We start from the raw sequence: 13202 nt of genomic DNA on the forward strand, positions 1-13202 counted from the left end.
TTGTGGTTCATTTCTCATTTTAATGTCAGTTTTTTCAATATGATTACAATGAATCAATCTACATGGCTGAAACTTCTTGCTTCTGGAATATTTTTTTACAAGCAATAAATTCCTGAGGGCCCTGCCCTCCATACAAAAAATAAAAGCATATTTCAGTTTGTATTTTTGGATTATCAGAAGAAAAAAACATCAATGATAATGTGCATACTTCTTCTGCCTTACAAACAAGGACGGACTTCACAATTTTTATGAAAGCTATAACAACCTTTGGCATCTCGTGAATTATACTACGTAAATGCCAATTACAAACTAAGGGCATACATGCAATGGGAGTTACTTTGAGTTGGTACAAACCAAGAAAAGGCACAAAAAAACAATCCCACTCAGAAGGAAAAAAATACCCCACTCATGTCATCACACCTATCCCCATTGCCCACCAACCTTCCCCCTAAAGATACAATACAAAACCCTAAATCACCAAGCAACTCAATACAGTGGAGGAGTGCTGGTTCTGTATAACCACTTTCCAGGGAGTTCCTGGGATAATTACATAGTGTGATGAAAAGAAAAGATGTTTTTTACCATTGCCAAAAAAAGGGTAATTTATCATAATTCTTAACATAGGTCAGTGTTAAACACATATACAAAAAGCATTACTTACGTTACCTTAATAAGGTAGATAATGTCTACCTATGGGTAATGGCTGAGTAGAGCCCATGCTTACATAAAACAGATCACCAAAGGCGATTTCAAAACTTATCAGAGCTGGAGATAGTTTGAGTTTGTCTGTTTGAGTTTGTCTAACCCTATAGTTCGACTTCTCCAATAGTTAAGAGATCAGTGCCCGTGGTGCCTTTCCAATGCAATGAAAGTACTGAGATTAAAATATATCTATATTTGGCAATATGCAGTAGTCATTTGTGGCCAGTTATTTCATAATTCCACTAATACATCCAACTCAGTATGGTGGTTGGACCTATACACTGGATCTCACTCTGAGGGTGTGTAGCCACACAGGAAAACTTCAATTCAAAGGTTTCTAGAATCAGCTTGAAAAAAACACAAGATGTGCCAAAAGAGATGAAGAATGTGTAGCATTGACACATTTGAGTTACTGAACAGCAGGCAGGCAGATGTGTATATTTGTATCTACTATATTATATCTACATAAAAAAATGACATCTTCATTCAAACTTTGCCCTTCTCCTTACTACTGCAGTACTTCACCATGTACTGCAGAGCATTTAGACATGCTTCTCTTTCTGCATCAACCCACCCATCTGTTTAACTATTTGCTATGTTGTTTTCCTGATAATCAATGGAAACTTGCAGTCGCCACTAGCATTAATATTCACATCCTTTCACCAAGAGACCACCCTCTTTAGAGAAAATTGGTGCTACTAAAATATGACAAATTAGGTACAACTAGAATAGGGTGGAATTACAACAAAACTTCTGCTGAATTAAAGTCTGGGTAAAAAAAAAATCCAAACCATTGCAAAAAACAAACAAACTGAACAACAATAACACTTGATTCAGAGTCTCTGCAACTCTTGAAGAGTGTACTTCAGATATGGAGCTTATATTTGGTTCAGGTGCAAGTAACTATGCAATTAACTGACTTGGAGTAAGGAGCAGGAAGATTAAACACTCCAAGACACTTGACCTCTCACAGCACAATCTCTGTCTAAGCTAAGGCATCTATATGGAAATCTCAAAGAGATTCCTAAAGGTTCAGGCATCCTGCCATCCAATACCAGCCACCTCAGTGTTTGTGCAGTATAGGATTTCAATAACTGAATTGAGAATCATTTGTTCCAAAAGTACCACAGTCAGGTTCAGGCAGGGGCTGTGAACTATTATGGGTTGATAGTGGTCATTACTGTCCGATGCTACACTTCGCACTGTGCCCAATCTGTGTCAAAAGGTAAAGGGTCCCAAACGTTGACGAATTGTGAACCTTCCAAAAGCACCCAACATAAAAAAAACTGGGGTGAGTCAGTGTCAGGTAAAGTGGTAAAAACATAGGAAAAAAATCTGAGTAAACAAAATATAGAATGGAAAAGGGAGGAGGAAGCTAGCTAGGTAAACAATGGATGCAGAGGAAAAGAGGGCATTTTAGCACAAATATTTTTTTAGACAGGACAACTTCCAGGCACTGCTTTAGTTTGGGTTTAGAAAGAACTGGTGGAAGGCGTGGTGAGTCTCTTTCCAAGGTAGACCCTAAGGAGAGAATAAGTACAGAATGACAATGATTCAACAGCAGACAATTTGATTTGATTTGACATAATCTACATTGAACAAAAATATAAACGCAATATGCAACAATTTCAAAGATTTTACTGAGTTACAGTTCATAAGGAAATCAGTCAATTTAAATAAATTCAGCAGGCCCTAATCTATGGATTTCACATGACTGGGAATACAGATATGCATCTGTTGGTCACATCTCCTTGGCATAGAGTTGATCAGGCTGTTGATTGTGGCCTGTGGAATATTGTCCCACTTCTCTTCAATGGCTGTGTGAAATTGCTGGATATTGACAGGAACTGGAACACGCTGTCATACATGTCAATCCAGAGCATCCCAAACCTGCTCAATGGGTGACATATCTGGTGAGTATACAGGCCATCAAAGAACTGGGACATTTCAGATTCCAGGAATTGTGTACAGATCCTTGCGACATGGGGCCGTACATTATCATGCTGAAACATGAGGTGATGGCGGTGGATGAATGGCACAACAATGTGCGTCAGGGTCCCATTATGGTATCTCTGTGCATTCAAATTGCCATCGATAAAATTGTGTTCATTGTCCGTAGCATATGCCTGCCCATACCATAACCCCACCGCACCCACGGGCACTAAGTTGACATCAACAAACCGCTTGACCGCACAATGCCATGCGTTGTCTGTCATCTTTCTGGTACAGTTGAAACTGAGATTCATCCTTGAAGAACACACTTCTCAAGCGTGCCAGTAGACATCGAAGGTGAGCATAACGCCGAACTGCAGTCAGGTCATGCACACAGATGAGCTTCCCTGAGACGATTTTTGACAGCTTGTGCAGCAATTCTTCGGTTGTGCAAACCCACAGTTTCATCAGCTGTCCAGGTGGCCTGGTCTCAGATGATCCCGCAGGTAAAGAAGCCGGACGTGGCGTGGTTACACGTGGTCTGTGGTTGCGAGGCCGGTTTGACTTTTTTCTTTTTAATTAAATGTTTTATTTAAAATGTTACATTTATTTACCTAGGCAAGTCAGGTAAGAACAAATCCTTATTTACAATGACGGCCTACACCGTTCAAACACGGATGACGCTGGGCCAATTGTGCGCCTCCCTATGGTGCTGCCAATAACGTCCAATTGTGATACAGCCTGGATTCTGTAGTGACGCTTCAAGTACTGAGATGCAGTGCCTTAGACATTTGCGCCACTCGGGAGCCGCCAGTCAGAGGAGGAAGGCCCAGAGAAAGACAGTGAAGATGATATCTTGATGAACAAAGGTGCAGACTGGGTTGCAGATTGGTCGTACTGCAAAATTCGCAAAAAAAATGTCGGAGGCACAGCTTATGGTAGGGAAATTAACATTCAATTCTCTGGCAACTACTCTGGTGGACTTTCCTGCAGTCAGTATGCCAATTGCATGCTCCCTCAAAACTTGAGACATCTGTGGCATTGTGTTGTGTGACAAAACTGCACATTTTAGAGTGGCCTTTTATTGTCCCCAGCACAAGGTGCACCTGTGTAATGATCATGCTATTTAATCAGCTTCTTGAAATTCCACACCTGTCAGGTGGATGGATTATCTTGGCAAAGAAGAAATGCTCACTAACAGGGATGTAAACAAATTTGTGAACAACATTTTTGAGAAATAAGAAATAATCATATTTTTTTGTGTGTATGGAACATTTCTGGGATCTTTTATTTCAGCTCATGAAACATGGGACCAACACTTTACATGTAGCGTTTATACTTTTCTTCAGTGTACAAATACTCACACATCCAATTGATTTTCTAGTTGTGTAAGATGGTACGGACAGTCACTCACCCGATACCAAGGGCAAGGATGTGAGACAGGACTAAGGAGGGGATGAAGACTTTGAGGAAGTCAGCAGAGAAGACACCCCCTTTCTTCATGGCTCCACTCTTTCTCATGCTGAGGGATACTGAGTGTCTGGGGTGTTGGAAGTGGAACTCCCTACAAAAAAAGAACCAAAGAAATATCACTGAACATGTTGGCAATTTTGAATTACATTGGCTTCCTACAGAAAATGATCATTTCTATTATATGCTTTAACATTCTACATGGACTGATATGGAATTGGATACGTTTAGTCTATTTTCGCTATGATTTAGACTAGAGGTCGACCGATTAATCGGAATGGCCGATTAATTATGGCTGATTTCAAGTTTTCATAACAATCGGAAATCTGTATTTTTGGGCGCCGATTTTGCAGATTTTTTATGATTTATTTTTTACAGTTACACATTTATTTAATCTTTATTTAACTAGGCAAGTCAGTTAAGAACACATTCTTATTTTCAATGACGGCCTAGGAACGAGGCAGAACGACAGATTTTTACATTGTCAGCTCGGGGGATCCAATCTTGCAACCATACATATATATATATATTTTTTTTTAATATATTTTTTTCCCCTTTTTCTCCCCTATTGTGTGGTATCCAATTGTTGTAGTAGCTACCATCTTGTCTCATCACTACAACTCCCGTACGGGCTCGGGAGAGACGAAGGTTGAAAGTCATGCGTCCTCCGATACACAACCCAGCCAGCCGTACTGCTTCTTAACACAGCGCGCATCCAACCCGGAAGCCAGCCGCACCAATGTGTCGGAGGCTACACCGTGCACCTGGCAACCTTGGTTAGCCACTTCTCTTGCGTTCATTGCACGCAGAGTCAGGGTATATGCAACCGTTTGGGCCGCCTGGCTCTTTGCGAACTTATTTGCCAGAATTCTACATAATTATGACATAACATTGAAGGTTGTGCAATGTAACATGAATATTTAGACTCATGGATGCCACCCGTTAGATAAAATACAGAGCGGAATAAACGTTTTGTTTTCGAGGTGATAGTTTCCAGATTTGACCTAAGGCTCGTATTTCTGTGTGTTTATTATAGTTAAGTCTATGATTTCATATTTGATAGAGCAGTCTGACTGAGGGGTGGTAGGCAGCAGTAGGCTCGTAATAGTCAAAGGTATATGGTTTAGAGAGAAATAGTCGACGCGTTATAATTCCTGTAAAACTTGCGGCTGAACTTGAAAGGGGTTCCTTCGTTATTTTACCGTTCATGTCTTCCTTACAGAATGTCTTGATCTACTTCAAATAAGGTCTGTGTTTCGTGCTTAAACCGCCTCGGCGTTTTGAGACCCGTGTAAATCTCACTAGGATAAGGTAACGTTTGTCAAAATATTTTTATAAATCCACTCTACAAAAATAATGATCTTCGCTTATATTTAGCCAATATTGATCAGAGTTACCTTGTCATATGGATATCTACACAGTTATAAAATTGGCAAGGTGGTGTAAGCCTACACGACACACAGACGTTATTTTAAGTGAATCTAAAAATATCCTATGGAATAAATGAATGAAGGATCCGGTTTTCAGATTTTGCTAGGTGTCATGGGAATTATGACTCACACTTTGGTAGTCAATTCTTACCATGTCCATTATTAAAATAGGATATTCCTGCATGTAGAAATTACAGTTTTCATTTTCAATATTCATCACAGGTAACTTAAACTCTATTTTTATTCAAACCGTTGAGAGTATTTGTCTCCTAAGCAGACTCTTCAGTATTATTGTCACTTCAGAGCTGTGTGTGTGTTTTTACAGATGGCAGAGAAAAGCAGAGCACCAGTGTGGGACTATTACATGGAATTGGCACCAGGGAAAGCAAGGTGTCTTATTTGTGATAAAGATGTAAGCATGGGGTCAGCAACGGCTAAATAAAAAATACCATCAACCTGTGGAATCACCTTAAGAACACCCATCCAAAAGCCCATATGTAATATATATATATATATATATATATATATATATATATATGTGTAAAAAAATAAAAAATAATTTGTATTTTATTTTTTAAATCGACCGATTAATCGGTATCGGCTTTTTTTTGTCCTCCAATAATCGGTATCGGCGTTGAAAAATCATAATCAGTCGACCTCTAATTTAGACTACAAGTTTATTTATGTTAGATTGTGTGCAGTGTCTCCTTACTTGGGGGGAATGTTTTCGGGCCGACTGGACCAATCTGCAACCCAGTCTGCACCTTTGTTCATCAGGATATCATCTTCTCTGTCTTTCTCTGGGCCTTCCTCCTCTGACTGTAGATGTGGAGAAAGAGAGAGCACACAGGTGAGTGAGCAGAGAGGTCCTGTAGGAATATACTGTAACAGTGATGTCAGGGGCATGGATGGAGGAACAGACACATGAGAGCAGACTGTTTTTTTTATACCTGGCTCCCTCTCCTACTGGACATCTCCAAGTCAAAGGTAACCAGGCTGTCATCCTGATCTGGACTGGAAGGTCTATGAGGACTGAGGCACAACACAGGAAGCAAATAAATACACAAATTATACAAACACCCAAACATGGAGAAAAGAGCTCAGGGAGGGGGCTCACTAAAAACATGACACTCCCTTCCTACCTGTCACAGGAGGAGCTGCTTTGGCTGGACTCATGCTGGGCATCCAGCAGGATCTTATTCATGTCTGCATTGTGGATAGAGGAGGATGAGGGCACATGCCCCAGCCCCCCTGTCAGACTCTCCTCCACCTCCTCTGGCACCACTTCCAGAGCCTGAGGGGCCTGACTCTCTCCCTCATTCCTGTTCTCCGTGTTGGGGTTTGGCAACAGAGCCTGGTTCCTGTTGTTTCCATTCATCTCCAGCTCTACCCACGACCCTGAAAACACAAGCATAAAATGGGGATCAGAGTAAGTGTAGGTATCAGTACAAATGTTGATAATAGTGACATAAGTCCATGGTAAAGACGCAGTGACAAGTTCTCAAAGTCAATGCACCAAAACATTGACATTTTGAAAAGATAACTTGTAGCACTGTTGTTTTATAATGTGGCTATTGTAATTCAAATGAGCAAGCTGGAGAAAGAAGGCAGTGATACTTCAGAAAAGGCCAAATAGCTCCTGTAAGTGCTTACAATTAAAGTTACGTGGTCAACAAAGACAGAAATCATCATGACACAAAAATACTTACTCAGCCTGAATGGTGATCTAGGCTATAGATCCTGAATCAGCAGACATTTGCATTTCAGGTTGGTCTACAGCAGAGAGCCCCTGGCAGAGCAATGCATCCCCTCTGCTGTTTAGGACCCTTTATCTCAGATGCATGAGACCTGTGCTTTGTCTGGCACTCAGCCACTCACAGTATGTGTCAAGCAAAGTCACTGTATGGAACATACAGCAATGTATGTTAACAAGGAGAGCCATGGTGGATGGCTGCCTTATGCTCTTGAGGATTAGACCTAACTCCATATTTTTATTTGATTTATTTCACCTTTATTTAACCAGGTAGGCTAGTTGAGAACAAGTTCTCATTTACAACGGCGACCTGGCCAAGATAAAGCAATGCAGCGCGACACAAACAACAACACAGAGTTCCACATGGAAAAAACAAACATACAGTCAATAATACAATAGAAAACGTTTATATAAAGTGTGTGAAAATGAGGTAGGATAAGGCAGGTAAGGCAATAAATAGGCCATAGAGATCAAATAATTACAATATAGCAATTAAACACTGGAGTGATAGATGTGCAGAAGATGAATGTGCAAGTAGAGATTTCCCGGGTTGCGAAGGAAAATAAATAAATAAATAACAGTACGGGGATGAGGTAGTTGGATAGGCTTTTAACAGATGGGCTATGTACAGGTGCAGTGATCTGTGAGCTGCTCTGACAGCTGGTGCTTAAAGTTAGCGAGGGAGATATGAGTCTCGAGCTTCAGTTATTTATTGCAGTTCGTTCCAGTCATTGGCAGCAGAGAACTGGAAGGAAAGGCGACCAAAGGAGGAATTGGCTTTGGAGGTGACCAGTGAAATATACCTCCTGGAGTGCATGCTACGGGTGGGTGCTGCTATGGTGACCAGTGAGCTGATATAAGGTGGGGCTTGACCTAGCAAAGACTTATAGACTTATATCTTGTAGATGACCTGGAGCCAGTGTGTTTGGCAAAGAATATGAAGCGAGGGCCAGCCAACGAGATCATACAGGTCGCAGTGGTGAGTAGTATATGGGGCTTTGGTGACAAAATGGATGGCACTGTGATAGACTACATCCAATTTGTTGAGTAGAGTCTTGGAGGCTATTTTGTAAATGACATCGCCAAAATCAAGCTTCGGTAGGATAGTCAGTTTTACGAGGGTATGTTTGGCAGCGTGATTGAAGGATGCTTTGTTGCAAAATATGAAGCCGATTCTAGATTTAATTTTGGATTGGAGATGCTTAATGTGAGTCTGGAAGGAGTTTACAGTCGAACCATACACCTAGGTATTTGTAGGTGTCCACATATTCTAAATCAGAACCGTCCAGATTAGTGACTCTGGACGAGCGTGCAGGTACAGGCAGCGATCGATTGAATAGCATGCATTTAGTTTTACTTGCATTTTAAGAACAGTTGGAGGCCATGGAAGGAGAGTTGTATGGCATTGAAGCTCATCTGGAGGGTTGTTAACACAGTGTCCAAAGAAGGGCCAGAAGTATACAGAATGGTGTCGTCTGCATAGAGGTGGATCAAAGAATCACCAGCAGCAAGAGCGACATCATCGATGTATACAGAGAAGAGAGTCGGCCCGAGAATTGAACTTTGTGGCACCCCCATAGAGATTGCCAGAGGTTCGGACAACAGGCCCTCCGATATGACACACTGAACTCTTATCAGAGAAGTAGTTGGTGAACCAGGCGAGGCAGTCATTGGAGAAACCAAGGCTATTGAGTCTGCCGATAAGAATGTGATGATTGACAGAGTCGAAAGCCTTGGCCATGTCGATGAATACAGCTGCAGTCTTGTCTCATATCGATGGCAGTTATGATATCGTTTAGGACCTTGAGCGTGGCTGAGGTGCACCCACGACCAGCTCGGAAATCAGATTGCAATGCGGAGAAGGTAGGGTGGGATTCGAAATGGTCGGTGATCTGTTTGTTAACTTGGCTTTTGAAGACCATAGAAAGGTAGGGCAGGATGGATATAGGTCTGCAACAGTTTGGGTCTAGAGTGTCTTCTCCTTTGAAGAGAGGGATGACGTGGCAGCTTTCCAATCTTTGGGGATCTCAGATGATACGAAAGAGAGGTTGGACAGGCTAGTAATAGGGGTTGCAACAATTTCAGCTGATAGTTTTAGAAAGAGAGGGTCCAGATTCTCTAGCCTGGTTGATTTTGTAGGGGTCCAGATTTTGCAGCTCTTTCAGATCATCAGCTATCTGTATTTGGGTGAATGAGAAATGGGGGAGGCTTGGGCAAGTTCCTGTGGAGAAGGGGGGGGGTACAGGGCTGTTGACCAGGGTAGGGGTAGCCATGTGGAAAGCATGGCCAGCCGTAGAGAAATACTTATTGAAATTCTCAATTATCATCGATTTATGGGTGGTGACAGTGTTTCCTAGCCTCAGTGCAATGGGCAGCTGGGAGGAGGTGCTCTTATTCTTCATGGACTTTACAGTGTCCCAGAACTTCTTGGAGTTTGTGCTACAGGATGCAAATTTCTGTTTGAAAAAGCTAGCCTTTGCTTTCCTAACTTCCCTGAAGTTATGCACATGCTCAAAAGCAGAATCATTTTTTAAAAACTATATAATAATATATGCCATTTAGCAGACGCTTTTATCCAAAGCGACTTACAGTCATGTGTGCATACATTCTACGTTATGGGTGGTCCCGGGGATCGAACCCACTACCCTGGCGTTACAAGCGCCATGCTCTACCAACTGAGCTACAGAAGGACCACAACTAAAACTGGATGTGGATGCAAGGTTTTTAGATGTCAAAGACACCGGTAGTGGTTCTCTTTACAAAAAGGCTGCATGTGCATATTACTGAAACAAGTGACGCCATGAATAAAAACAAACATACTGTACTTCAGGAGAGTTCAGTTTAAAACATGGCCCTGGACTAAGTCTAGCCTGCTTTAAGCTGCAACTTTGGAACAAAGCATGCTCTTGGTCTTTGCTCAAGTCATAAACAAGCTCCCATGCCTATTAAAGAGCAATTCCTCCACTTTTCAATCTCATATTCATTATTTACAGGACATTACCAGTGTTTACAAATGTGAAAACGTTGCGTTTCTATGATCTGTGGTTAAAAAGATAAGATCCTAAAAAAATCTCTGTGACATCTCAAGGCAGGATTAAGTAGGAAGTAGGAAAAGCAGTGATTTTCAAAACCTGCAACGAGTTTCTAGCCAGAGTGAGTGTGTTTTCTTAGTCCCGACATAACCATTAATCTCAGTGTTTGAAAAGCAACCTCTTTACATTAAAAAAAAACCTTTTGATGTTAAGACTTCATATTTGTTTCTACAAAATGTAGAAATTCTGTTCCTGGTCCAAAATGACCGCCCCATTATAGCTGATTATAAATCAATAATAATACATATATTATCACCTAAAGTTGTGTTAGCTATTTTTATCCACTTAAGTTATTTTGAACATTACACGTTTTTAACTTTATTTGCTATTTATGGCCTGTAGGCCTCATTAACCAGAGCTCACACAACTTGTTTGAGTAAAAAAAAAATGTTTGGATTATTTTGACTATAACAAATACTCATATTAAACATATTGTGCTATTTATAGCAGACTACTTTGTGCCAAAGTTTAACAAGGACTCCTCACCAGTGTCTTGATCAATGATATGATCAAGATCCTCACATACAGTATATTGTTTGGTCATTGTGCTGCCACAGAATGAATTGTGAGCAAGGCCTCAAAAAAGCTTTATATACCAGAGCTGCAAAAAAATCTAAATATTATTAAAACAATGTTGTGATTGTTTGTGAGAATGCGAACAGGTGTGGTTCCCTTGGGGGAAAGATCCTATTTCCTGTGGGGGTTGCCATGGAGGCCAAGAAGGGGAGTGAGGTGTGTGTGTGTGCTCAAACACACATGCATGTGGGGTTCTGGGAGAGGAAGTGTGTCCATCTGATGAATGGGCATGTGCCTGAACTCAATTTCATACACTAATTGTAGTTTCACCCATTCATTTCTAATGATCAGTCATTTTTGACAGGGAACACCAAAATGTATTTTGTGTGTTCAGATGCCCTGTGTGGACGAAGTCATGGAACCATAAAACAATCAGATTAAATGAACTACATTTTTCAGTGAAAACTTGTAAATCGGTACAATTCGACCAGAACACAGGAGGGTTAAGCTAAAATATTCCTTATTTCCTCTTTGAGGGACATCAATTGTAATTGGGGGTCCTAAATTCAACTGTACCAGTGACATTATGTTGTTCCATTTCCAATATAGGCCCTCACATAATGTGCATATTCTATCAAACATAGACATATCATACAAAATGTGTTTATTTAATAAAGGATGTATATCCATTAACAACTTAAATGTTACTTGTCACATGAGAAGAATACAACAGGTGTATACTTTACTGTGAAATGCTTGATTACCAGATCTTCAAAACGATGCAGTTAAAAAAAACGATGCAGTTAAATTCTAATAAAAATAAAAATAGTAAGACAAGAGGAATACAATGCACAAGAATGAGGCTATATATAAGGAGTGCCAGTAGCAGATCAATGTGCAGGAGTAAGGTCCATTATTTGTCGTAGTATGCCTATTATATCATTCATAATTTACCATTATCAGTTTGTCTATAAATAACACACTATCCAGCCGATAGCCTGCATGTCATGATAGTGGTACTGCCTCTCACAGCAGCCTGCCCTAATGGAATTCAGACTGCTCCCAGACAGGCAGGAAAGAGGGAGGGAGGAGAGTTACGCAATCTCTGGAAGCTACGCTAAAGCATCAAATCAAAGCTCATCCCCACACCAGTCTGTTAACCAGTTTAGCCTGAGCAACATTCAACTCACTAAACCTCTTCTAGGAAATTCCCAGTGCACTAGAAACCGACTGAATCGCCATAACGTGTAAAGGGACAGAGCCCCCGTGACAGAAAGTACTATACAAGGACACCGATCATTAAAACATATACCATCTTAACCTTGTGCTTTTTCCTCCAAAGTGGACTTCTTGGGCAGTTTTGAGACTGCATCGGATTGTCATATGAATATTGAGGCTGTTCAGCATACATTAATTGTCATTGGGGGTTGAAGTAGGTTATACGCCTATTGCGTTAAGTAATTCAATGCTAGCTATACATTTGAAATCGTTTATTTTTTCTTACGGATTAGATTGAATAGGCTATCTTTAGTATACATTTTATGAGAAAGCCTAAGGATATGGGATGACACTCAGTATCACTGAGTATTATGGGCATTGATGGGCCTATAGTTGTTCAAATAATTTTTTACTCTACAATTAATTAGAATATTTAATATAGAATCTACATTGTCTAGTAGTCAATGGTGTTGCACTGCATTCTTTCCACAGTAGACAAGCAGTTCCAAAGAATTCCGCTCGCCTTGTGGATGAAAACAATCGACAATGCAGAGTGCAACAGACAATATAAACCAACAATCCTTATGAATAACTGGAAATTGAGTTAAGTAAATATATTACAAAATTAAAATTGAAGAATTGTCTCTAATTAGACAAAATTGGTTTGTTTTTCTCATTTTATTTGGACTTGTTTTGATATAGGTTAAGCCTGCCCCCAGGCAAACCAGCGTTTACTTATCCATGATTGGTTGAAATCCTGTCACTAAAACATTTAAAGTCAATCCATTGGAGCAGCAAAGTTGACTTATGGTCAATATTGCTGTAACCTTCTGTTTATAAACACAACCACGAAAGGCAAGCCCATTCGTTGCAAATGTATTTAAAACTCTTGAGATTGTTCAAAAAGGTTTACAATTATACTTACCGTTGAGGCCTGGCTCCCCGTTATTGTTTTGCAGAGCAGCAGCAGTGGTGGTGGACATGTTGCCTACCTTAGTTAGTGATCGTCAACATGACGCAAGCAATGGCACGCGCAGGCGCATAATTATTTAATGGCCCCGAGGGAGACTTATCACAAATATTTCACGA

The 13202-nt window shown here is 40.5% G+C and overlaps 1 protein-coding gene across 1 annotated transcript; it reads right to left on the reverse strand.

Moving 5' to 3' along the window:
• Positions 1–13148, reverse strand: LOC124036266 (BCL2/adenovirus E1B 19 kDa protein-interacting protein 3-like). Its single transcript, XM_046350595.1, has 6 exons — positions 13039–13148; positions 6677–6932; positions 6485–6566; positions 6247–6353; positions 4049–4198; positions 1–2223 (listed from the first exon to the last, which is right to left on the reverse strand). Exons 1-6 carry the CDS (start codon positions 13094–13096, stop codon positions 2175–2177), a joined length of 702 nt encoding a protein of 233 aa, XP_046206551.1. The 5' UTR covers positions 13097–13148; the 3' UTR covers positions 1–2174.
• Positions 13149–13202: the final 54 nt, after the last annotated feature.

Source organism: Oncorhynchus gorbuscha, linkage group LG05, assembly GCF_021184085.1.
Source record: "Oncorhynchus gorbuscha isolate QuinsamMale2020 ecotype Even-year linkage group LG05, OgorEven_v1.0, whole genome shotgun sequence".
Classification (NCBI taxonomy): Eukaryota; Metazoa; Chordata; class Actinopteri; order Salmoniformes; family Salmonidae; genus Oncorhynchus; species Oncorhynchus gorbuscha.

Bases quoted from the DNA above. Each gene is read 5' to 3' on its own strand.
- LOC124036266 (XM_046350595.1), bottom strand. From the start codon at position 13,096: ATGTCCACCACCACTGCTGCTGCTCTGCAAAACAATAACGGGGAGCCA. The intron at 6,933-13,038 runs GTAAGTATAATT...TTGTGTTTTCAG, and splicing joins CGGGGAGCCAGGCCTCAACG to GGTCGTGGGTAGAGCTGGAG. The intron at 4,199-6,246 runs GTAAGGAGACAC...CTTTTTTTGTAG, and splicing joins CCCGAAAACATTCCCCCCAA to GGAGTTCCACTTCCAACACC.